Source organism: Podarcis raffonei, chromosome 8, assembly GCF_027172205.1.
Source record: "Podarcis raffonei isolate rPodRaf1 chromosome 8, rPodRaf1.pri, whole genome shotgun sequence".
Taxonomy (NCBI): Eukaryota; Metazoa; Chordata; class Lepidosauria; order Squamata; family Lacertidae; genus Podarcis; species Podarcis raffonei.
In genome coordinates, this window is record NC_070609.1 from 6,276,198 (window position 1) to 6,300,757 (window position 24,560).

Below are 24,560 nucleotides of genomic sequence, written 5' to 3' on the forward strand. Positions count from 1 at the left end.
AGGCTGTCCATTTTGGTTATAAATCAATGTTTTAGGACTGCTGCTCCCATCATCTCTAACCATTGGTCCTGCTGACTGAGGAGGATGGGAGTCCAGCAAGGTTGGAACTCTGCCTTTCCCAAAAATAATAATATTAATAATAATATTTATACCCTGCCCATCTGGCTGGGCTTCCCCAGCCACTCTGGGCGGCTTCCAACAAAATATTAAAATGCCTCAACCATTAAAAGCTTCCCTAAATGGGGCTGCCTTCAGATGTCTTCTAAAAGTCTGGTAGTTGTTCTTCTCTTTGACATCTGGTAGGAGGACGTTCCACATGGCAGGTGCCACCACCAAGAAGGCCCTCTGCCTGGTTCCCTGTAACCTCACTTCTCGCAGCAAGGGAACCGCCAGAAGGCCCTCGGCGCTGGACCTCAGTGTCTGGGCTGAACGATGGGGGTGCAGACGCTCCTTCAGGTATACTGGGCCGAGGCCGTTTAGGGCTTTAAAGGTCAGCCCCAACACTTTGAATTGTGCTCGGTGTTTTCCTTGCACCCCTTGATTCAGAGCTTCCTTCTGCCCCAGAGATAGCCGCTTTTATCAGCAAAGGATTCCCTGTAGCATACAGCTGTCTCTTCCCCAGAGCCAGCAGCAATCCACATGGCAATTGGTCAGGAATGCGTGGAATGACATGGACGCAGAACCTTATATTTCCGTGCCCCAGCTATCATCGAGTCCCAGTGTTTCTCGTCCCCTCCCTCCATCCCCATAGCTAAGAAGGTAGCTCATTAGCGCAGAGAAAGTTCTGGAGGAGAGCAGCTGTTCTTCCAGCAAAGGCCGCTGCTTGGGTTGTGAAGCCCCTGAGGGTGGAAAAGAAAATCCTTAGAATTTGCTGCATTCTCTTCCCAAATGGACCGGGAAAGGGTTGCGGGGGCAGACTTTCAATTGCCCTCCCAGCCTTTTCACCTCTTAGTTTATTTTTCCTGCTGCGATCGAAGAAAGGATTAGGTGGGAGGCGAGTGCAAGGAGCCCGGCAGAGCCTGACTTCCTGCCTAAAGGCCTAAGAGACCGGGTTCATTTCTGCACAAGATTTGCAAAAGCATTGATAGGTGAATAAAGTGGGGAACAAATAACGCCGTTAATAGCATTTTATTTTATTTTTGCAATGGCTTTTAGTGTTCTCCGAAGCACTTTTGAAATCCACGCACCCGCTGTAATCCGTTTACAGCAATCCATTAGAGATAGTCCGCCCCTGCCTTTACCAGCCCATGTTGCAGATGGAGAAACTGAGGATTAAAGACCTCCTCCAGGCATCGTGTTCATTGAGCATTCGTCCTGCTTGTAGAAAGGTTATGCAGTGATTAGACTAAGTAAGTCTTTATTGAGCATTCGTTCCGATTTGTTTGCCAGGTGGTAATATGACGGCGAAGAACAGGTACAGTGGTACCTCAGGTTAAGAACTTAATTCGTTCTGGAAGTCCGTTCTTAACCTGAAATTGTTCTTAACCTGAGGTACCACTTTAGCTAATGGGGCCTGCCGTGCTGCCACCACACGATTTTTGTTCTCATCATGAAGCAAAGTTCTTAACCCGAGGTACTATTTCTGGGATAGCGGAGTCTGTAACCTGAAGCGTCTGTAACCCGAGGTACCACTGTACCTTGAAAGGACGCCCAAGGCACACTTAAAGCACATTTGCTCCCCCCCCCGAGAATATTGGGAACTGTAGTTTTCCGAGGGCATTGGTAGCTTGTGGGGGGGGGGGCAAACTACAGCTCCCTGGGTTCCTTGAGGGGAAGTCATGTACTTTAAATGGTGTGGATCTGCCTGATCTTGCCTTTGTCATGATTTTGCTTTTGGGGCTGATGGGAGTTGTAGTCCAAAACAAATGGAGGGCTGAAGATTCCCCTGAACTAGGTGTTTTGGCGCCCCAGTCTCAGCCTTTCTTAAATCACTGTGCCCGTTTTAGATTTAATTTGGAAGTCCAGGGCCCAATTTGTGGGCTTAGGGGTGAGAACAACTAATGGACATCTAAGCCATGGCTAGGCAAACTAAGGCCCAGGGGCTGGATCCAGCCCAATCGCCTTCTCAATCCGGCCCGCGGACGGTCCGGGAATCAGCGTGTTTTTACATGAGTAGAATGTGTGCTTTTATTTAAAATGCATCTCTGGGTTATTTGTGGGGCACAGGAATCTGTTCATCCCCCCCCCCATAGAGTGCAGCCCCCCACAAGGTCTGAGGGACAGTGGACCAGCCCCTGCTGAAAAAGTTTGCTGATCCCTGATGTTATGTACTGAGTTGAATAGGATTCAAAATGCAGCAGTCTGATTGGTCCTAGAACAATAGGATTCACAATGCAGCAGTCTGATTGGTCCTAGAACAATAGGACCTAGAATGCAGCAGTCTGATTGGTCCACAGGAGCCACCCAATCCAGCTCCAGGTGGAAGTGAATCCGCAACCTGATTGGCCTACAGGAGAATCCCGGAATTAGCCAATCACTTGGGGCCCATTGTGTAAATAATGTATATAAAGCAGACATTCTGGGGGAACTTCCATTCCTCCTCACCACTGTGAGCTGAATAAAGAGCATGAAATCCACTCTCGACTCCGAGTATATTTCACCTGATCTAAGCAAAATGAAGATAAGAGAGAGCTTGTTAGTGAAAGGGAGGCGAAAGCCCAAAGCCCAGTGTCCTAGCCATTGTCACCCTCTTTCCTCAAAAGATGGAGCCTAGGTTCCCTGAAAACCCAGGCCCAATACTGCCAACGTTGCCAAGAAGCAGCTGACAGGCAGTTCACGGATACCGCTCTCTATTTCCCAGATGATTTCTGACTCACTTTCCCCACATTTGGCAGCGCTCCAAAGCCCCCACCGCCATTGCTCCTCCCTGTTCTGTGGCCAATGTGCCCTTTCTCTTGCTCATTTCCGGCATTGGCCCTTGTCCGTCATGCTTCCCTGCCCTTGATGGATGGCGGCTGCAGGAAATGGCAGCCTTGTGATGATATAATCCCCGCTGGCCTGTGCTTCTCCTGACTCGGTTTATTACAATTCGCTAACTCGGGCTACTTGGCACCCCAAAATGTGCCACGATCCCAGTTTGCATGTCATAATGAGCCATAGTTTAATGCAAGCGGTGGTTTAATGTCAGCAAGCTGCATGCTTGGGCAAGCGGGTCAAAAGCTCCCATGCCCCAATTGAAATAAGAATAATAAGAAGAAGAATGTGGACGCTTGGGTTGCAAATGTGATCCGTGCACCACATCTGCGCACACACAGGTTGCGATTTGTTGCTTCTGTGCATGCACAAAGCACGTTTTAGTGGTTCTGCGCATGTGCGCGTGCCGAAACCTGGAAGTAACTCGTTCCGGTACTTCCGGGTTCAGCGCGGTGCGCAACCCGAAAACGCATAACCTGAAGCATCTGTAACCCGATATATGACTGTAATAATAAATTTATTATTTCTACCCCACCCATCTGACTGGGTAGCCCCACCCACTCTAGGCAGCTTCCAACAAAATATAAAAAACACAACAAAACATCAAACCTTAAAAACTTCCCTAAACCGGGCTGCCTTCAGATGTCTTCTAAAAGTCAGGTGGTTTATTTCCTTGACATCTGGTGGGAGGGTGTTTTACAAGGCGGGTGCCACTACCGAGAAGGCCCTCTGCCTGAATTCTTGTAACCTCACATCTCGCAGCGAGGGAACCGCCAGAAGGCCCTCGGAGCTGGACCTCAGTGTCCGGGCAGAAGGATGGGGTGGAGACGCTCCTTCAGGAATACTGGACCGAGGCCGTTTAGGGCTTTAAAGGTCAGCACCAACATTTTTAATTGTGCTCGGAAACGTACTGAAAGAAGCCAGAACATAAACAGGAAGCGATGGAAAATGCTTTACCTGTTATGTTTCTACATGCAAGGCATGTAGATCTGAGTTAGAAACACGGTGGACACTGACCTTGCTCTCAGTTGTGTGGAAGTATTAAGAGAGCGGTGCTAAATCGCAGAGAAGCAGTTTTCGTTTAATTGCATTATCTTTGTGCAATATAAATAAATATAAATTGCATTATCCTTGTGCAATATAAATAAAAGCTTGAGATCTCCCCATTCCAGGAAAATCACAGTGTGCAATGGGCTCCTGCCCAGAGGACAGGGATGTGAGCTAAGGACAAGTGCATGTCGCTGAGGGAACATGGATTTAAGCGAGGTGGTGCATCGGAGCACAGAAATGGATATAGTTTCAGGTCTCAACAATGCAAACCCTGTAGGGATGGTGGATCATAAACCTGAGGCTGCAGGGCCCATCTCTTATATGCTAGCCTCTGTGATAGGAATTTTGAGGTCTTAGATATATGGAAATGTTCATAAATGTACCAACCAAGCACGTACATAGATCAGCACAGGAAGACCAACCTGGAACCATTTTGATTCCTAAACTGAGCAAATGTTTTCTCTGCAACGTCAAAGTGGAAAAGCCCCCCCATTGTCTCTTTCCTCACAAATCCTGTCTTAAGGGTATGTCTGTGTTTCAATAGGGTGTGAGCCTGTGACCTGGCCCAGGAACTAAGTATTTATCACTACAAAAGAATGGCCAGGCTCCCCAGGCAATCCAATCAAGTAACCTGCCAGATAGGAGCTAAACGACAGGAGAAAAACAACGTTCAAATTTCTGTTTAGACCGCCTTTTCTGCAACGTAGGTATGATGTATCTGAGGGCTGGTCTTAGGTGACACCCCTTCTGTGATGTATGTATGATGCATCTGGAGGTGGTCTTGATCCACAGGGTGGCAATTTCAAAAGTCTTTATAAGGCCTTGCGCACCATTTTTCTGGGTTCCTCCTCCTTTCCTGCATGTGAGGGGAGCACCCTGTTGCAACAGATCAATAAAGATCAAGCTTACTAGCTGCTTTGCTTCTCAATATTCTCTGGTTGGCCTCTGTTATTTTCTCCTACCAATAGGGAACCCACGTAAGGACTCTATATGGGCTCTTGGATACCCCATAAGGGAAAAGGGCAATTTTTGTTTACAACACCTCTGAGGCAGAAAATGCAGAAGTATAATGACAAACTGAATCACTGACAAATTGCAACCGTGGCTAAAATGACCACCTCTCTCTGCTTTGTTGTGGTGGGGCTGGAGTCAACAACGAGGTCCAGACTTTGTAGCTCCACCTGAGGGTGCGTTGAGGTGAGCTTGGCTTGCCATATGTCCTCTCTTTCCAGGACATGTCCTCTTTATCATGGGTAGAGTCGTCCTAGCGATCCATAGTTAAAAGTAGGAGTCGGCGAATGTGTCCTTTTTGTTTTTTTACTCTTCAAAATATGGCAAGCCTAGGTGAGGAGACCTCCACGGAGGTGGGCAGGAAAAATACTGAATAAATGTGAGGATTATTATCGCTCAAATAGTCCCTGGCCTTTCCCTGTCGTTTTAGCCCAACCACACAAAGCAGCCTTTTAGGAACAGAGAACATAAGTTGCTTCCCCAAAACTGTTTCCCTCCACATATATTTAACTTCCCAAGAAGGAAACTAATCATATCCCCTAAACTTCAGAATTTTTTTGGGGGGCGGGGGCAAAGTTGTTGAGCTGACATGGGTTGTCATGCATCTCAGACATTTTGCCGTTCTCCGCCCGGACACTGCTTCCAACTGCAGTATTCCAGGTATATCTGGGAAATTCCAGACATGTGGCAACCCTGCTTAATAATAATAGTAGTAGTAGTAGTAGTAGTAGTAGTAGTAGTAATAATAATAATAATAATTATAATAATAATAATAATTTATTTATACCCTGCCCTTCCCAGCCAAGACCGGCCTCAGGGCGTCTAACAACCAATAATAAAAACAAGTTGATTGAAATACAACTTAAAAAACACTACGGAGCCAGTTGGAACAATTATGGCTTCCCCAAAAGAATCCTGGGAACTGTAGTTTGTTAAGGGTGCTAAGCATTGTTAGGAGGCCCCAAATATCCCTCACAGGCCTGCAGTTTTCAGAATTCCCTGTAAAGAGAGATTGATCATTAAACTATGTGACCCCCAAGCCAAGGAGATAAGTAATTATATACAATCCTTAGAAGACAGTCCTCTATAGGGAATTTGTTTGCTGTTTGATTACATTTTTTATGTATGTTGGAAGCCGCCCAGAGCGGCTGGGGTAACCCATTCAGATGGGCGGGGTACAAATAATAAAATTTTTGCTACTAATATATATATATATATATGTATATGTATATGTATATGTATATGTATATGTATATGTATATGTATATATATAAGGTAAAGGACCCCTGACAGTTACGTCCAGTCGTGAACGACTCTGGGGTTGTGGCGCTCATCTCGCTTTACTGGCTGAGGGAGCCGGCGTTTGTCCACAGACAGTTTTTCTGGGTCATGTGGCCAGCATGACTAAGCCGCTTCTGGCGAACCAGAGCTGCGCACGGAAACGCCGTTTACTTTCCCGCCGGAGCGGTACCTATTTATCTACTTTGACGTGCTTTCGAACTGCTAGGTTGGCAGGAGCAGGGACCGAGCAATGGGAGCTCACCCCATTGCGGGGATTCGAACCACCGACCTTCCGATCGGCAATCCCAAGAGGCTCAGTGGTTTAGACCACAGCGCCACCCGCATCCCGCGTACTAATATAGGATGCTGCTAATTTCATCGGAGAAATGTTGACGGGTATGCTACTCTGGGAATTGTATCACTGCGAAACACACACACTGCTAGGATTGCCATACATCTGGAATTTCATGGACGTCGGAAAGTAAGGTAAAGGGACCCCTGACCATTAGGTTCAGTCGTGACCGACTCTGGGGTTGCGACGCTCATCTCGCTTTATTGGCTGAGGGAGCCAGCGTACAGCTTCCGGGTCATGTGGCCAGCATGACTAAGCCGCTTCTGGCGAACCACAGCAGTGCACGGAAATGCTGTTTACTTTCCCACCGGAGTGGTACCTATTCATCTACTTCCACTTTGACGTGCTTTCAAACTGCTAGGTTGGCAGGAGCAGGGACCGAGCAACGGGAGCTCACCCCGTCGCGGGGATTCGAACCACCGACCTTCTGAGTGGCAAGTCCTAGGCTCTGTGGCTAAACCCACAGCACCACCCGCATCGGAAAGTATCTGGGTGGAAATTGCTGTAATGTCCGGATGTATGGCAACTCATATCGGAAGTGTTGCTCTTTTGGCGAATTTCCTTTAAAATAGCTCAAAAACTTTAATTTATTTTGGGGGGGAAGATTTTGCAAAAGAAGCTCAACCGCTTTGCACCCCAAAGATCAAGAACTTTGCCCCCCCCCCCCAGTTTTTGAAATATGGCAACACATCTTGGATTCCAAATGTCGCAGGTTCAATCTCTGGCGTCTCCAAAAAAGCTCAACAACTTTTGTGTCGGGTTATTTTCATTTTTTGCAGTATGGCAACCCTACACACTGCCCCCCCAAAAAAAAGAAAAGAAAAGAAAAAGGAATACATTTCTCTGTCCTGGTTTCCACGTGAGTCAAACCATCGTTAAGAACATCAAACTATGGTTTAACGTGAACCCGCAGAATGCGAAAATTGCCGAAATGTCTGGGGAAATTCAGACGTATGGCATCCCATGTAGATTTTGGCTGTTTTCATTAAAAATAGCTGAAAGACCAACAACAACAAAGCTCAACAACGATTTTTGAAATATGGCTACCCTAATTTATAGGAAAAGGGACGCAGGTGGTGCTGTGGGTTAAACCACTGAGCCTAGGGCTTGCCGATCAGAAGGTCGGCAGTTCGAATCCCCGCGACGGGGTGAGCTCCCGTTGCTCAGTCCCTGCTCCTGCCAACCTAGCAGTTCGAAAGCACGTCAAAGTGCAAGTAGATAAATAGGTACCACTCCGGCGGGAAGGTAAACAGCATTTCCATGTGCTGCTCTGGTTCGCCAGAAGTGGCTTAGTCATGCTGTCCACATGACCCGGAAGCTGTACGCCGGCTCCCTCAGCCAGTAAAGCGAGATGAGCGCCGCAACCCAACCCCAGAGTCGTCCGTGACTGGACCTAATGGTCAGGGGTCCCTTTACCTTTTCTAATTTATAGGAACATCAACCACCAAAGAGAGTTCCAGACTTTTCCGTTAAAAACCTCAGTAGGAAAAAAAGAAAGCAAGACCATGCGTAAACAAAAAAACCTTCTCTTTCCCTAGAGCAGGGCAGCTGGCGTCCTGTTCCTTGACATCTCTCTGACAGACGAACCATCTTAGGACACCGGGGACTGGGCCGGATCCGTTTCTGTGCGCTGATGTGTAACTGGAGCAGCAGCCCTGCTGTGGGTGCGTCGCTCCAAAATAAGGGCCCTCTTTCTCCGCTCAAAACTGATCAGCCTGCTCAGTCTATCCTCCTCGCTTTCTGTCTCTCTATCTCTTTCTTGTGGCTCGGTGGCAGAAGATGTGCCCTGCATGAAAAAAAGGTCTCGCGCTCAACCTCTGGCGTGGGCCCATTGAAACGACCAGGGCTGAATACCGGCCATGTCCGGGAAATTCTAGACGTATGGCAACCCTATTACAGTCATACCTCAGGTTAAAGTTGCTTCAGGTTGAGCGATTTCGGGTTGCGCTCCGCTGCGACCCGGAAGTAACGGAGCTACTGTTTCTATTTGGACAACTTTCCTGCTGTATTTTATTGGAAGGAAAAAAACAATCATTTCCTTAATAACCATTTAAACAATTTATTTGACTAAAACAATAACATTATAGTATATGTATTCATGTTTGTTAACTGCTGTGGTTAAACGTTTTTGTTTTTTTAAAAAACAACTTAGACTGCCTTTTAGCACACATGAAAAACTTAAAACAAATCCTTACTTCCTGATGTATAGCTTTTGGACTATAATGTAACTTAAATAGAAGCCTATATTTAGAAAGATTTTTCTTCCAAAAGCATTTTATTTTAAAAATCTATTTTAAATAAATAAAATCCGATTTAAATAAAACAAACTGATTTAGACCTGCAGCCTAGGTTCAAGGTGCCATTTGGTGATTAGATTATATATCTGAGTTTCTAACAATGCCTCTGACTACTAGTTGCTGGAAACAAGAGAGTGCTCTTGTGTTCGAATCCTGGTTGCGAGTTTCCCACTGATGGGCCACTGTGGGGACAGGACGGTAGACTAGATGGACCACTGGCCTGATGGATAGGAGCAACAGGTTGCGTCTTTCTTCACCCCCCAAAAATACATATTATGTGAGCTCCTCTTCACTTTGATCTACTAGTCCTCCTTAGGTCCGTCTTCCCCTTCCAAATTCAGGAGTTGAAGCCCCAGAAGATCTTGGGGTGCAGCACGATATAAACCCCCAGGTTGGAAGATGGTGGACTTTTAAGCAGAGGTCGGATGGTAATCTGCCAGGGGTTCTTTAGTTGTGGTTTCTGCATTGCAGAGGATCGGGCTAGTCAGCTCTTGGGGTCCCTTCCAACTTCTGTGACGTTCCTCCTCCACCCTGGGGACAAGCCCAGAAATCAAGGTTTTCCTATAACAAAGTGACGCCAGGCAGGTGGAATATTAGGTTTGTAGAACTGTACAGCTGGAAGAGACCACAAGCCTGATTTAGTCCAAACTCTAGCAATGCAGGAATCTTTTGCCCGATGTGGGGCTCAATCCCACGGCCCTGATTTTAACGGCCTCGGCCCATTAAACCTGAAGGAGCATCTCCACCCCCATCGTTCTGCCCAGACACTGAGGTCCAGTGCTGAGGACCTTCTGGCGGGTCCCTCACTGCGAGAACCAGGCAGCAGGCCTTCTCGGTGGTGGCGCCCGCCCTGTGGAACACCCTCCTATCAGATATCAAAGAGGAAAACAACTACAGTGGTACCTTGGGTTACAGACACTTCAGGTTACAGACACTTCAGGTTACAGACTCCGCTAACCCAGAAATAGTACCCTGGGTTAAGAACTTTGCTTCAGGATGAGAACAGAAATCGTGCTCTGGCGGCGCGGCGGCAACAGGAGGCCCCATTAGCTAAAGTGGTGCTTCAGGTTAAGAACAGTTTCAGGTTAAGAACGGACCTCCGGAACAAATTTAAGTTCTTAGCCAGAGGTACCACTGTACCTGACATTTAGAAAACATCTGAAGGCAGCCCTGTTCAGGGAAGTTTTTAACGTGTGACATTTTGATGCATTTTTAATCTTTGTTGGAAGCCGCCCAGAGTGGCTGGGGAAACCCAGCCAGGTGGGCGGGGTACAAATAATAAATTATCATTATTATAATATTATTAAGAGCCTCGTGTCCTTCCGACTGTGCCAGCTCTCGAGTGAAGGGATATATTTTATCCTTGTCGTTTAAAGACGGTGGCTTTTTTTTAAATAATTGAATTGCAAGACAAAACACAGATGATAGAGAAAGCTTAGAAGAAGGCGCTTCCCAGGATATTTACAAAAAATAAAGGTCACGGGCAGCAGTGCCCGCCCCCCCAAAACTGGACAGGCTATCTCCCTTTCCCCTTCTCCACCTTGGCTAGGACATAAACAGTCTGCTGGGCCACCTGCTTCTGTTCATTATGGAAAAGGATCTGTTGTGTCCTGCCTGAGACTCTCGCTGGCTTGGGCTGGGGTGGGGGGGGAGCATGTTCCAGCAGGAGTTTTCTCTGTGGGAGGCAGTAAGAAAGCTGCGTTGCTAGGAGTGCCCTTTGAATCGAGAGCAGTTCCTAGGAAGGAAGAATGGAGTCGAGCGTGGTGTGTGGGAACCGCAGGATTTTGTAGCTGTCCCCACTGCCACCTCCTGAGCGTTAAAAGTAGTCCTTGCATTGCAGACACTCGCCCCAACTTTTGCCTCCCGTCCACAGGGTTCATTTTGGTGTTGCTTCCCAAACATGTTTGGCAAGTAATAATAATAATAATTCATTATTTATACCCTGCCCATCTACAGGGACGCGGGTGGGTTAAACCACAGAGCCTAGGACTTGATCAGAAGGTCGGCGGTTCGAATCCCCGCGACGGGGTGAGCTCCCGTTGGTCGGTCCCTGCTCCTGCCAACCTAGCAGTTCGAAAGCACATCAGAGTGCAAGTAGATAAATAGGTACCGCTCCGGCGAGAAGGTAAACGGCGTTTCTGTGCACTGCTCTGGTTTGCCAGAAGTGGCTTAGTCACGCTGGCCACATGACCCGGAAGCTGTACGCCGGCTCCCTCGGCCAATAAAACGAGATGAGCACCGCAACCCCAGAGTTGGCCACGACTGGACCTAACGGTCAGGGGTCCCTTTACCTTTACCCTGCCTATCTGGCTGGGCTTCCCCAGCCACTCTGGGCGGCTTCCAACAAAATATTAAAAAACAGTAATGCATCAAACATTAAAAGCTTCCCTCAACACGGCTGCCTTCAGATGTCAGTTGTTGTTGTCTTTGACATCTGGTGGGAGGGTGTTCCACAGGGCAGGTGCCACTACCTAGAAGGCCCTCTGCCTGGTTCCCTGTAGCTTTGCTTCTCACAGTGAGGGAACCGCTAGAAGGCCCTCGGCGCTGGACCACAGGGTCCGGGCTGAACGATGGGGGTGGAGACGCTCCTTCATATATATTGGGCCGAGGCTGTTTAGGGCTTTAAAGGTCAGCACCAACACTTTGAATTGTGCTTGGAAACGTATTGGGAGCCAAGAGCAAGAGGCAACAGAAGGACCAAAAAAATGTGCATGCAGAGCAGGAGAGGCGAGGCCTTTCCTATATCACACCCAGCTGTTAAAAGCTTGCTTCCTGTGTTCTGTTCTGTAGCTCAGGGGTCCAGGCACCACTCTGCAAACCCTGTAGCTTTACCCAGCCTTGTCCACGTAAATTGCTAGCCCACCTGCCCACATATCTCTGTTTTGGGCATTTGTGGTCTACAACAGGGAGGGTGTGGTAGAAGCATTCAGAAAAGTTCCTGGTGTAGTTTCTTGGAACCAATTCTTAACTCGCCGCAGGCGATTCTGCGAATGGCTAATTTATGCTTCTGCCAGAATCGCATGAAAACGTTCCTGTGTCTCACAATAATACTTGATAAAAAATATATATGTTCATTTACGGTAGATAGGTTCTTTTCTGTACACACATTTTCTCAGTACGTGCGTAGCGTGCAGAGGTTGTGAAACTCTGCAAGCAGTTGAAACAGGTGAGTATCCAACATCCGTGGGCTTTTCCTCAGTGGATGTTAGTTACTTCTGCGTAGATCTCGATTAAAAAACCATAACATGAGGCAATTTTAAACAATCTGGTTGGGTGTATCCTAGAGAATATAAAAGCGAGGCATGGGGAGTGGTTTTCAGGTGAGTGGGAGATAGATACAGAGCAGAATCAGGAAGACTTTCTTAATCAGAAAATCGGATGCAGGGTGAAAATTGGGAAAACTATAATTAGAAAACCACTTTGCTGTGCTTGCCCTGGAGAGTCCAGAATCTTCTTTTGAGGTTTCCAATCATGGCTAGGCGTCTTTTAGGAATGTCTTCCGCATAGAGAATATTCTGTTGCTGATCAAGGACTTGGCATCCCCAGGATCTCAGCCTTCTGAGTGTGCATTTCTGAGACGCTTTTGTTTTCTCCCACAGGATGATGAGGTCGTCCTTCAGTGCTCTGCCACCATCTTGAAGGAACAGCTGAAGTTATGTCTGTCTGCAGAAGGTTTCGGCAACCGGCTGTGTTTCCTAGAACCTACCTCCAACGCTCAGGTACCTTCTGGGGAAAGGGCAGCTGGGTAGGAAATATCTATACTAGTTTATCCCATGGTTGGAACGGTCAATAAGATGATCTGACCAGAGTTTGGTGGTTGCCGTCAGAGAAATTGTTATGCCAGACCTTATGACAGTGGCCTGGTATGATTTGTTTGAGTGTCCGAACAAATGGCTTCAGAATACCTCACAGGAAACGATTAGTAAATGAAATAAATAATAAGTAATTAACCACGGATTGGTTTTCCAGCAACAAACCGTGATGTGAAACCATGGTCTGTTGAAGGCTTATAAACCATGGCTTTTTTCACTGTTCTCTGGAGTCATGTTCAGACTCAGCAACCTTGCTAAACCTTGCTAGTTTGGCCACTCCAGATTCTTGCAGAGACTTTGGAGAAACAAGCCGCCACTCGCTTGCTTGCTTTTCTGATAGATTATTCGTGGTTTGTTGAAGAAACCATGATTAGAACGAACTAGGGGCATACCATTATGTGCAAACGTATCCACTGGCTGGTAATAAACTTCAAGAGACAAGAAAACCTTGGTGCAAAACTCTTGTGCTTTGAAGGCCGCCCCAGAATCTGATGTCCATGGGTTTGTGTGGTTCCAGTTAATCATGGTCACTGGGATATGAGGGTGGGGGAATTATAAGGGGGGAGGATACTGGAAGGGCCTGTGAGAGCTGCTATGTGGGCGAGACCTGCCTAGTAATCTGGCAACCTCATCAAAGTCCCTGGTCTCTCTGCAGCTCTCCAATAGCAGCTGTTTACCCCAGCCATAAAGTACTCTACTTCTGCACTGCCATTAAAGTGGGGTGTGCTTTGCAGTCTCTGACGTGCCCACCAAATTCACTAATTTGATATGGGAACCAAGGATCCAGAGATCTCACTAAGAGTGGCCAAATTCTGTGTGCCTGCCATAAAACTTAGGAGACAAGCTGTTCTACCACAATGACTAAGGCCATAAACGACCATTTTAGTGATTAAGATTTAACTTACATATTTTAACTGCTGTTATGTCTGTATTGTGCCTGTTATACCCAACTGCAAATTTAAATGTATCCCTATCTTGTTTTATGACTTCCCTGATATTGTATGTGAGCTGGAACTGGTCTGTGACCGAAATAATAAATTTATTGTTATGATATGGGAACACTACCCACCCAAGTTTTTTTTTTTTTTAAAACTAAGCAAACCTGTGTTTTCTACACACACAGAAAGTCCCTCCAGATCTGGCCATATGCTGCTTCAGCCTGGAACAGTCCTTGTCCGTACGAGCGCTTCAGGAAATGCTGGCCAACACGGTGGAGGTGGGTTCTGATGTAAGTACGGCTAATGTTTCTTTGTGAGCACATCATGGCCCCATCAACGTTGGGGCAAGGAAGTTTTTTTCAGCCTGAGAGCCACATTGCCACCTTCCAGGGTCCACCACATGCCAGTGGGTGGGCGGGGCCAGAGGCAAAAGGGGGTGGAGCAATGAAACTCCGCCTCTGTACAGTAAAGGAACTTCAGAATGCGCTCACACGCCCTCTTGTCCATGCAAAAGTCGCAAGGACATATCCCACCCAGGGAAAGACTGAAAAGCAAGACTGGCGGTGTACGTGGCTTGGAGAGAGTCCCAGGGGCCAAGTAGAGAGATCTGGAGGGCCACGTATGATTCCCAAGGGGGTCTGAGGTTCTTTACCCATGCTATACATATTGGACCTGAGTGTTTCCCTGGATGGGAGGGCCTTTGTCCTAGAAACTCAGCACACATTTTAGGATTCTGACTGTGCCGCAGAGTTATGCAGGCGTTCAGCCCAACATGCAAAGGGTGGCAGTATCCAGGCCGCCAGCAATGCAACGGAGGGGCTGTTACGTGTGCCCTCATTTCCCACCCACCCTCTTGCACAATGGGTAAAACTCAGGGCAAGAGGCCTAAACAGGACTATGGTGCCGTCCGGGTGCCAGGCCTCCCGGTTCACCCCACAACGGCCTCCAACTGGTGTCAAATATTACCTGGTTATGTGGGTATGGTTAAGAAGACCTCTGCATGCATGTTTGGGGATGGGGTGAGAGCTGGCCTGAGCCCCGTCCGCAATGGGAGCACCTGGAGCAGGTATGTGTGGTTGCAGTGGGGGGGTGGCGGCGTCTCTGTGATGCTAGCTGAGGCGACCATGTCGTGCTGTGCCCGCCTTGGCATGTGGTCTGAGTATCAAGCGTGGTTTATCTTTTCTTCCTCTTCTTTCCTTTGGCTTCTCAATTCTGCTGGCTGACCCTCTAGGGTGTTGACTTGGACAAGTGGGTAGGTGCCGACTTCGCTGCCGTGATCCCACCCACCCACCCGTGCCCCTTCCTTTCTAAACCCCTTCTCTGCCTTCTTCTCCCTGACCTTGTTTTGCTGTGTGCGCACACCCGTCTCCTCTCCTCTTCCCGGGGGGTTCCCACCTCCCCTGGCTTAGCCAGGAGCAGGCGTGTGTGGCAGGACTTAGGAAAAACCAAGCAATCTGGGGTTGGGGTTGCAGGGTCCCACAAATCCCACTTCTCAGCTGTTGGGCTCCCAGGACAAAGACCAGAATCTTCCTCATTTTGACCACATGCAACAAACACCCAGCTCTCCTTTCTGCTCCCCAAAGCAAATGGGTACCTCAGAAAGCAAATGGATATGCCTCTATCCATTTCTATCCATGGGACCAATGCCCAGATACTAGGGTAGGTGATGGGCCAGCTCGCATCTTCTTTTACTAGCTTCAAACCTGTATCTCTAGCGACAGCCTTGACGTGCAGAAATTCAAGAGGCGAAGCTTTTCCCGACATGGCTGCCATGTGAAGGGGAAAAGGATTCGTTGCTTGATTTCTGTGGGTCAGGCTGCTGCGAAAGGCACGGAAGTGGGATCAGTAAATCCTTTCGTCCAGCATGAAGATGGAGGCCTCTGGCCAGAAAGGGTTTCTTGCATGAACAATCTGCTTCAAGGGGCTTCAAAACCAAGTCCCAAAAGTCCATGGATTTCTGCTGCCTGGAGAAAGGCTGTAGATCATCAGTAGGGCTTTGCATGCAGAAGGTGCCAAGTTCAAGGCCCGGGGTCTCCAGGTAGGGCTAGAGGTCCTTGCCTGAAAGCCCAGAGAGACTCTGCCAGTCAGTGTAGACCCTACTGAGCCAGGTTGGTCTGACTCGGTAGAAGGCAGCTCCCTGTGTTCCTATATTACACCCTCTCCCATTCGATAGAGCTCAGGTATCGCTGCATTTGAGCAGCAAGCAATGTCTCCTTGCATGAACAAGCTTCTCTCCACTTCCAAAGGAACTGTATTGTATTTCTGGTCCAAAGAGGGTGGCATTCCCTAGGTAAACTATGGAACTTGCTCCCACTGACTCAGATGGCTTTGAAAGAGGATTAGGCCAAAGTCATGGAGGAGACGGCTATCGATGGCTTACTAGCCTTGATGGCTGAGCTCTGCCTCCATAACAATGGCGGCAGCAATGCTTCTGAATACCAGTTGCTGGAAACCACAGAAGGGAAGAGGGCTTTTTTGCTTGGGGTCCGACTTCCAGGTTTCCCCAAAAACGCATCTGGTTGAGAACAGGATGCTGGACTAGGTGGACCATTGACCTCTTATTCTGTTCCTGTTAAAGTCTATACAGTCATACCTCATGTTACGTCCGCTTCATGTTATGTTCTTTCAGGTTACGTCCCACGGCGACCTGGAAGTACCTGAAAGGGTTACTTCTGGGTTTCGCCACTTGCGCATGCGCAGAGGCACAAAATGACGTCATACGCATGCGCAGAAGTGGCAAATTGCAACCCGCGTATGCGCAGACGCGCCGCTGCGGGTTGCGTTCCTTTCATGTTGCAAATGGGCCTCCGGAACGGATCCCGTTCGCAACCAGAGGTACCACTGTAGTGTTGCGCAAGGTTGGATAGCTCAGTTTTGGGAATGTCCTTCTAGGCAAGAGCTTAATGAGAGGCAAGCGAGGGTCTCTTGTCTTTCTCCCACGATGGAAACCAGGTGGAACCCCCTTTCCCTCTAAATAATTGCCCTCTCCCTCTCTCCTTCGAACTCCTCATCCCTTGATCCATCTTCCAACACACTTCCTCTTCCACTAGACTTTTCCATCCTTGGCTGTGGTTACTCCTTCCTCAACCCAAACTCCTCCATCTTTCCCCTCTTCTCACTTCATTGCATGGTTCCTACATGTGAACAGGGAGAGGCTTGCACACTGGGGCATATGTTGCAAGCTGGTGATGGAGCACAGTATGTCAAAACTAGTGTGGTTCGCTTCCAGTTGTCCTCTTCCTGCAAGCACTCATCTTGATTTCTGTGCATCCACTGTTTATTGGGTGTTTATTCTGAATTGTGGGGGTGGGGCGAAATTCTCTTCTCCCTTGAAGGCGGACCTACTTAATTCACACTTTCTGAAACAATGTTTGAAATGAAACACAGGTGTTCTTGGAAATTCACACTTCTCTGAATTTTGCAATGCGGCTCTCTATTTAGGTCAGGGTTTGTAAACCTGGTTCCTACCGCCCACTAGTGGGTGTTTCAGGATTCTAGGTGGGCGGTAGGGGGTTTTACGGCACAAGATGAATCCTCCTCCCATCAAGCACTGGTGGGCAGTAAGGAAATTTTTGCCATCAAAAAAGATGCATTAGTGGGTGGTAGGCATAAAAAGGTTGACTACCCCTGATTTAAGTAATGTGTGCAAAAACGCATACTCCATGCTAGAGTGTGCATAAAGCGTACATATATTGGCGCAAAAATTCACTGTATACTAGGGGAAGCAGTTTTGCCAAAAAATGTGTAAGTTAGGCAAAATTGCCTACAAAATTGTGTGTGTTAAGGAAGAGCCACACTAAATTATGGTGAATTTTCGTGTGGACGTTAAAAACAGTTTCAAAAACAGATGTGGAGCAGTGAACTTGGGACTGGAAAAATGAGAAACCAAGAAGAATAAAAACTGACACATTTACCAGTTTCCCCAATCGCATCAAGCAATGGTTGTCCTACACTTCCCGGTGCGTTTTCCTGTCACTTCCCTTTCCACAAACCAGCTGTGGCGATCACAGAGGGTCCCTGGACATTTGACACTCTATTGATCCCTGTGCCACCACTGTGATTGCTTTCTTCGCTGCCACCAACCCGTTTCTCTCGGGTACACACGGAGTCCAGACAGTTGTTAATATTAACAAATAATCAAGTTTATTTTTTATAAGCATGAACAAGTTTATGGTTTCAGTTAATTTTTCTTGTCAGTTTCTTAATCTTAGTTTCTTAGTTTCCTATACATTCCTAACAACTTCAAACTGATTATCCCAACTATCTGTCTGACTCCACCTAACAATTCCTCTCACTCTCTCACCACACAACTCGACCAACCCACAGACTTATCCTCTCTCTTCCTTCTCCAACTCCCAACTCTCAACTGACTTTCACACAACTCTACCTCTCAATCTAACTCCTCCCCTTGGGTTCCCACTGGCCTGTCATCTTCACACACATTTAACCCTTTCCTTATGACCCACCTAGGAGGCAAACGCCACACCAACCAACCCTGATTCCTTATTTATTTGCTTTTAGAAGTGCCTTTGTTGCACAGGGGTGCCAAATCCACTTTAATCGTGCAGCCTGAATTTTCCCGGCGTGCAGTTGAATCCCACCCACAAAATAGTGACAGTCTGGAAGCGGCCGAGGTGTTTTGCACTGTGAGATGAACCAAGTTGCTGGGATCTTGTTGTGTTTGATCTTACAAGACAAGATGGAGCCACGATGGGCAGTGGGGCTACTCTCCATCCCACCCTCCTCTGATGCCTTGTATTCTTTGCCCCCACCCTTGCTACGCAAAATGTTGGCCATGCCCCTCCCTCCCTGGTGAGAGCGCTGCTTAGGAAACAGCGACTGGCGCCACAGTGGGTTGCAACATTTTTCTACCAGCAACTAGGTTCCCATGATCTCAGAATGCAGACTGCCCTGACAGTGATCATGTGACCTCCGCAGGGGATTATGGGGTAACACCCATGAGGCATTGGCTGTGCGCCACCTACATGGGTCGTGCCAAACCATGGGGCATGCTCCCTGCCTGATATATTGGGTTAAAATGGGATAACACCCAGTATTGCTGCTTTGAGCTAAATTTAACAGGACGTTGGGCTCCCTGTTTTTTGGGGTTGGGTATACTATTAGGGACGTGGGTGGCTCTGTGGTCTAAACCACAGAGCCTAGGGCTTGCCGATCAGAAGGTCGGCGGTTCGAATCCCCGCGACAGGGTGAGCTCCCGTTGCTCGGTCCCTGCTCCTGCCAACCTAGCAGTTCGAAAGCATGTCAAAGTGCAAGTAGATAAATAGGTACCGCTCCGGCGGGAAGGTAAAGGGCGTTTCCCTGTGCTGCTCTGGTTCGCCAGAAGCAGCTTAGTCAAGCTGGCCACATGACCCGGAAGCTGTACGCCAGCTCCCTCGGCCAATAAAGCGAGATGAGCGCCGCAACCCCAGAGTCGGTCACGACTGGACCTAATGGTCAGGGGTCCCTTTACCTTTACCTTTATACAGTCCAAACAAAACGCTATAGACGCATGAACTGCAGTAATTGAAACTGCTCAGTATCCATTACATGTGCTGTAATCACATGGTTTTTAAGGCCCGGGTCGTTAAAGTCCGTGCCACAACAATACAGACCTGCTGTAATGATCGCACAGCAGTTGTTCTCAAATAGTGCATGATTTCAGATCCCTGCAGGACGTAAATTGATGAACTAATAGTAAGGTCCTGGATATGCCTCTCTTTAAATCATTCTATACGTGAGTGTGTGTCTTCATTCGGGGTGAAGAAATGGTTCAGTCCACACCCGTTGCAGAGACACACCAGCACGGTCCATCCTTGGTTGTTGTCACCTGGTGTGTCCATCTATATATGGGGTGCAGTGAATGACCCTCCTCTGAGAGTTGCCCGTTTTGTTGCATCTTGAAGTTTGCGCTTGGGGAGGCAAGATCGAAGCATCACAGGCCCTTCCCTGGAAAACCAAGCTGTAACTGTATTTGAGTATGACTTAAAACTGATGGCATTCACTCTTCTTACAAACACAAGAGTCAATCTTTTCTGCTGCAAGAGAAATTGTGCCTCTGATTTTAATGCACAATGGCCATCAGAAACGTGGCACACAGTGCCATCCCAAACGCAATGCAGTAACATGGTCCAGTTATTCACAACCTTTTGTGCTGCTGCAATATGACCTTTGCCCGGATGGTAGCAAATAAATGCAGTGCTTTTTTCAGGGAGAAACACATACCCCAAAACATTTTGTGAATCTTTGCCCTTTTGTCCATTTCCTGTATTCCCCCCCCCCCCGATTTGAACTATAAAGTGGTGATTTTCTTGAGTCAAAATGAGAGTACTCCTAAACATTTATTTTTAGAAAGAAGCACTGTATAAATACACATTGCCGCAATGTGAGTCATGCAATAATGACCGTATATGTGTGTGTGTGTGTGTACAATATATGTGCAATAATAATATGACCTGTGAACCTAGGGTCATTTATACTGCAGATATATACAACGGCAACTATGGCTATAAATAACATAGCAAAGGGGTCTATGTCATTATTACCATATTTACAGCAGCAAGCAACCTGTAGAAGGGATGACTGTATATATTATTGCGGTGTGGCCCATTATATATTGATTATGGGCTGCATCCAATGTTAAGAGCCGACTTGTTGAAGTGGGTGCCCATGGCTAACTTTAGATTCATTCCGCTCAATGGGTCTGCTCCAAAGAAAACTTAACAGGATACAACCCTATATAGATATATAGGTATGAACTGCAGTAAGAACGGCTATTGTTTTTTAACCACGACAAAAACAGATGCCAGTGAAATGCCAGATCCGTTTTAATGCCTCACAACGGTGGTGTCGACGCATGTATGGTCGACGCAAGCCTTTTCCTTGGCTTAGCTGCATATATATATATATATATATATATATATATATATATATATATATGTATGTATATTATGAGAAGAGTCTTTGCAAATGGCAGCCACCACCTTTGGGCTTGGCAAGTATGGCAAGAGAACCAGGAAGCTGTTCCTTGGTCGACGCTTTTGAGGCCCATAAGCAAATCCTACGGACAGTGGATGCGACTCTGCCTTGTTCCCTGTGCTGAGTCCCTTTGGAAGAAATGGCCCTGAAGAAATTATTCAGTGCTGGAAATCTCTTCAGGAGATAAAACGGGTTCTTCATGTGGGGATAGATTGTGGGGGACGAAGCGGTGTTTTACTATGGTGTGGACAGAGCCGTGTGGTCAGCTGATTGTCGCACTGCCCTCCTGAGGAGAATTTTACCTCACGTCAAGTGCACTTGTGTGGTAAAATTCCTGGTTCAAACAGGTCCTCTGTGTCCACCCATTCTCCAGGACATTCCATAATTTTCCTGGCCTGCTTTTTGCCATCTTCTATGTTGTAATAATAATAATAATAATAATAATAATAATAATAATAATAATAGTTGTGCAGTAAAATTCCTGGTTCAAACTGGTTCTCTGTGTCCACCCATTCTCCAGGACATTCCATAATTTTCTTGGCCTGCTTTTTGCCATTTTCTATGTTTTTTAATTATTATTATTATTATTATTATTATTATTTTACTGCACAACTGGTTGTTGTTGTTGTTGTTGTTGTTATAATCATTATTATATTGATACGCCACCCATCTGGGTGTAAAAGCTGAGACATGGAGCATGTTTGCTTGGATGAAATGGGAGTTGTTTTCACGACGCCGTTTTCAGGAGTTAGGCCTTGGGCAAGACTTCCATTTCTTGGTTTCTGTTTTGCCAAGCTCTGGGACCCAGTGAGCCACTTTGGAGTGCATTCCAGCAGGCCCTTCAGGAATCTGTGGCCAGCCTGGGGCGCCAGCTGGGGCTGATGGGAATTGTAGTCCAAAACACCTGGGAAGCCCCAGGTTGGTCAAGGCCACCTTAAGGAAAGGTGTCAGCAACTTCCTTTTGCTATGGGTTGGGGATGAGGGTTCTCTGGGTGGGATTGTCCAATTCACAGACTGACTTGGCTTTCTCTTTTGCCCTCTCACCCCCACCCCAGTCTTCTCAAGGTGGCGGACATCGGACACTCCTGTACGGACACGCTATTCTTCTCCGGCATTCCCACAGCGCCATGGTAAGGGCAAGGAGGAATTGGGGAAAGTTGTGTGTCTTGAAGAAGCGGGAGGAAGAAACCAGGAAAGCTCAAGAGCTCGGTCCAGCGTTGGCCGACTCCAGAGGCCAGTGGAGCAGGGAAGACGCAGCTGCTCCTCAGCCATTTTGTGTTCTACGTCCCTGTCCCTGAGCCAAGCAGATTTATTTTCAAGCGTGTGTCATGTGTTCCCCTCCCGGGATGCAGAAATCGCAAGGAATCCTGATAGGGGTTTTAGGAGGTGGGCACATTTCTCGGCCAAGAAGGTGTCAAACGTCAAAAAGGCTGAGCCGCGTTCTGGAGGACAGATATAAGTTCTAAGTCAAGAAGCTGAGGTCACCCAGGGTTGGGTGGTGCCGGCTGTGATTTCCTTCTGTGTCAACATTCCTAGGAGAGCTGTGTGTGTGTGTGTGTGTGTGTGTGTGTGTGTGTGTGTGTAGAGCTGGGCCTTGAATGGTCATCCTTGAAATCGAGTGTGTATTCGCTTGCCACTGCTGATTTACTGCTGGAATTATTCCTTGAAGTGACCTTACATGCTTGAAGCGAGGGGAAGATCTTGTAGGACTCCAACTCCCATCAATCCCCAGTTAATGATCAGGGAATGATGGGTGCAGTTCCCCATCCCCACTTTGTTATTGCTATGGTTGTTTTAAATGTTTGCTTTCCTTCTGGGATTGTACCCCCAAGTGTGTTTTATAAGCTGGTCTCTGACCGTAATAAATTATCTATCTATCTATCTATCTATCTATCTATCTATCTATCTATCATCTATCTATCTATCTATCTATCATTCATCTATCTATCTATCTATCTATCTATCTATCTATCTATCTATCTATCTATCATCTATCTATCTATCTATCTATCTATCTATCTATCTATCTATATCTATCATCTATCTATCTATCATCTATCTATCTATCATCTATCTATCTATATATCATCTATCTATCTATCTATCATCTATCTATCTATCTATCTATCATCTATCATCTATCTACCATCTATCTATCAGCTACTTCCTTTGGTGCAAAAGATTATGGCCACACATCTATCTATGTGCATTTATAAAGTTACATTTTAAAGCTGCAATTTAAGGTGCAGAAACCAGGGTGGTTGATCTGCCCAGCACACGCGCGCGCACACACACACACATTTGAGGTTAAGAACTTCAGAGAACGTTTCTTGACCTTTTTTCCTTCCCGATTTGTAGTATTTGAGCTGCCTAACCACATCCCGCTCCCTGACGGATAAACTTGCCTTTGACGTGGGCCTTCAGGAGGATGCAACAGGTATGTGATTTTGCACCCCAAGGAATTGCCACCTTGCGGGTGTTTTTGTTTGCAGCGGGGAAGAGGAGGAGAATATTCCTAACTCATTCTACATTCCAGGCAATACATCAGTGGCAATAGGACTGTGTTGAGTCTCAGAGGAGTAAATTCCCACTCAGTGCAGACACAGAACAAAACAAATCTGCATGCAAACAACTGAAATTCTGTGCTGCTGGTGGTGGTGCGGAATAATTCTGTGACCTGGCTACATGATGCAAATTGAGCAGCTTTTAATGAAATGTTATTGGGCCAAAGTGAAACATAAATTATGCAAGCTGCTCAGATTGTATATTTTATGTTGCACATTTGCCCAATGAAATCTCATCAATAAAACAAGTACAAATCTGCAAATAAGCTTAATACATCAAAGGGACGCGGGTGGCGCTGTGGTCTAAACTACTGAGCCTAGGGCTTGCCAATCAGAAGGTCGGCAGTTCTAATCCCCGCAATGGGGTGAGCTCCCGTTGCTCGGTCCCAGCTCCTGCCAACCTAGCAGTTTGAAAGCATGAAGTGCAAGTAGATAAATAGGTACCATTCTGGTGGGAAGGTAAACGGCATTTCTGGCCACATGCTGGCCACATGACCTGGAAAAACTGTCTGCAGAGAAACGTCGGCTCCTTTGGCCAGTAAAGCGAGATGAGTGCCGCAACCCCAGAGTCGTTTGCGGCTGGACTTAACTGTTAGGGGTCCTTTACCTTTACATTTTTACATCAAATATAGCTGGATCGCCCCCTCAGGGAAAACCTAGGTAAGTGGTTCACGAACTTTTTCTGGCCAACCCACCCTTTCCCCAAAAACTCATTCCCTGTGCCCCTTACCCTAGATTATAAAAACATTCGGAATAGCAGTTTGCATGACCCACTTAGGTAGATAATAACACAATCAAATTCAAAGCCATAACAATTAATTGCACGTTTATTCAAAATCCAGTTAAAACTATTTGGTTCAATTGATGAACTTGATCCACGGATGACAGCTTTTCATAGTAATTACCCCCTCCTGGAGAAGAGTGACTAGTGAGGTGCCACAGGGTTCTGTCTTGGGCCCGGTCTTATTCAACATCTTTATCAACGACTTGGATGATGGACTCAAGGGCATCCTGATCAAATTTGCAGATGACACCAAACTGGGAGGGGTGGCTAACACCCCAGAGGACAGGATCACACTTCAAAACGGCCTTGACAGATTGGAGAACTGGGCCAAAACAAACAAGATGAATTTTAACAGGGAGAAATGTAAAGTATTGCACTTGGGCAAAAAAAATGAGAGGCACAAATACAAGATGGGTGACACCTGGCTTGAGAGCAGTACATGTGAAAAGGATCTAGGAGTCTTGGTTGACCACAAACTTGACATGAGCCAACAGTGTGACGCGGCAGCTAAAAAAGCCAATGCAATTCTGGGCTGCATCAATAGGAGTATAGCATCTAGATCAAGGGAAGTAATAGTGCCACT

General features: G+C 47.0%; 1 protein-coding gene across 16 annotated transcripts in view; it reads left to right on the forward strand.

Moving 5' to 3' along the window:
• Nucleotides 1–24,560, forward strand: part of RYR1 (ryanodine receptor 1) — a 207,866-nt gene that overhangs the window by 26,486 nt on the left and 156,820 nt on the right. For 8 of the 16 annotated variants that reach the window (XM_053401808.1, XM_053401813.1, XM_053401815.1 and 5 more), the window contains exons 2-6: nucleotides 12,504–12,623; nucleotides 13,840–13,944; nucleotides 14,886–14,906; nucleotides 21,685–21,759; nucleotides 22,988–23,066. In XM_053401808.1, coding sequence (XP_053257783.1) covers nucleotides 12,504–12,623; nucleotides 13,840–13,944; nucleotides 14,886–14,906; nucleotides 21,685–21,759; nucleotides 22,988–23,066 — 400 coding nt within the window. The remainder of the gene's footprint in view (nucleotides 1–12,503; nucleotides 12,624–13,839; nucleotides 13,945–14,885; nucleotides 14,907–21,684; nucleotides 21,760–22,987; nucleotides 23,067–24,560) is intronic. The other 8 variants (XM_053401812.1, XM_053401820.1, XM_053401819.1 and 5 more) reach the window with 3 other exon arrangements.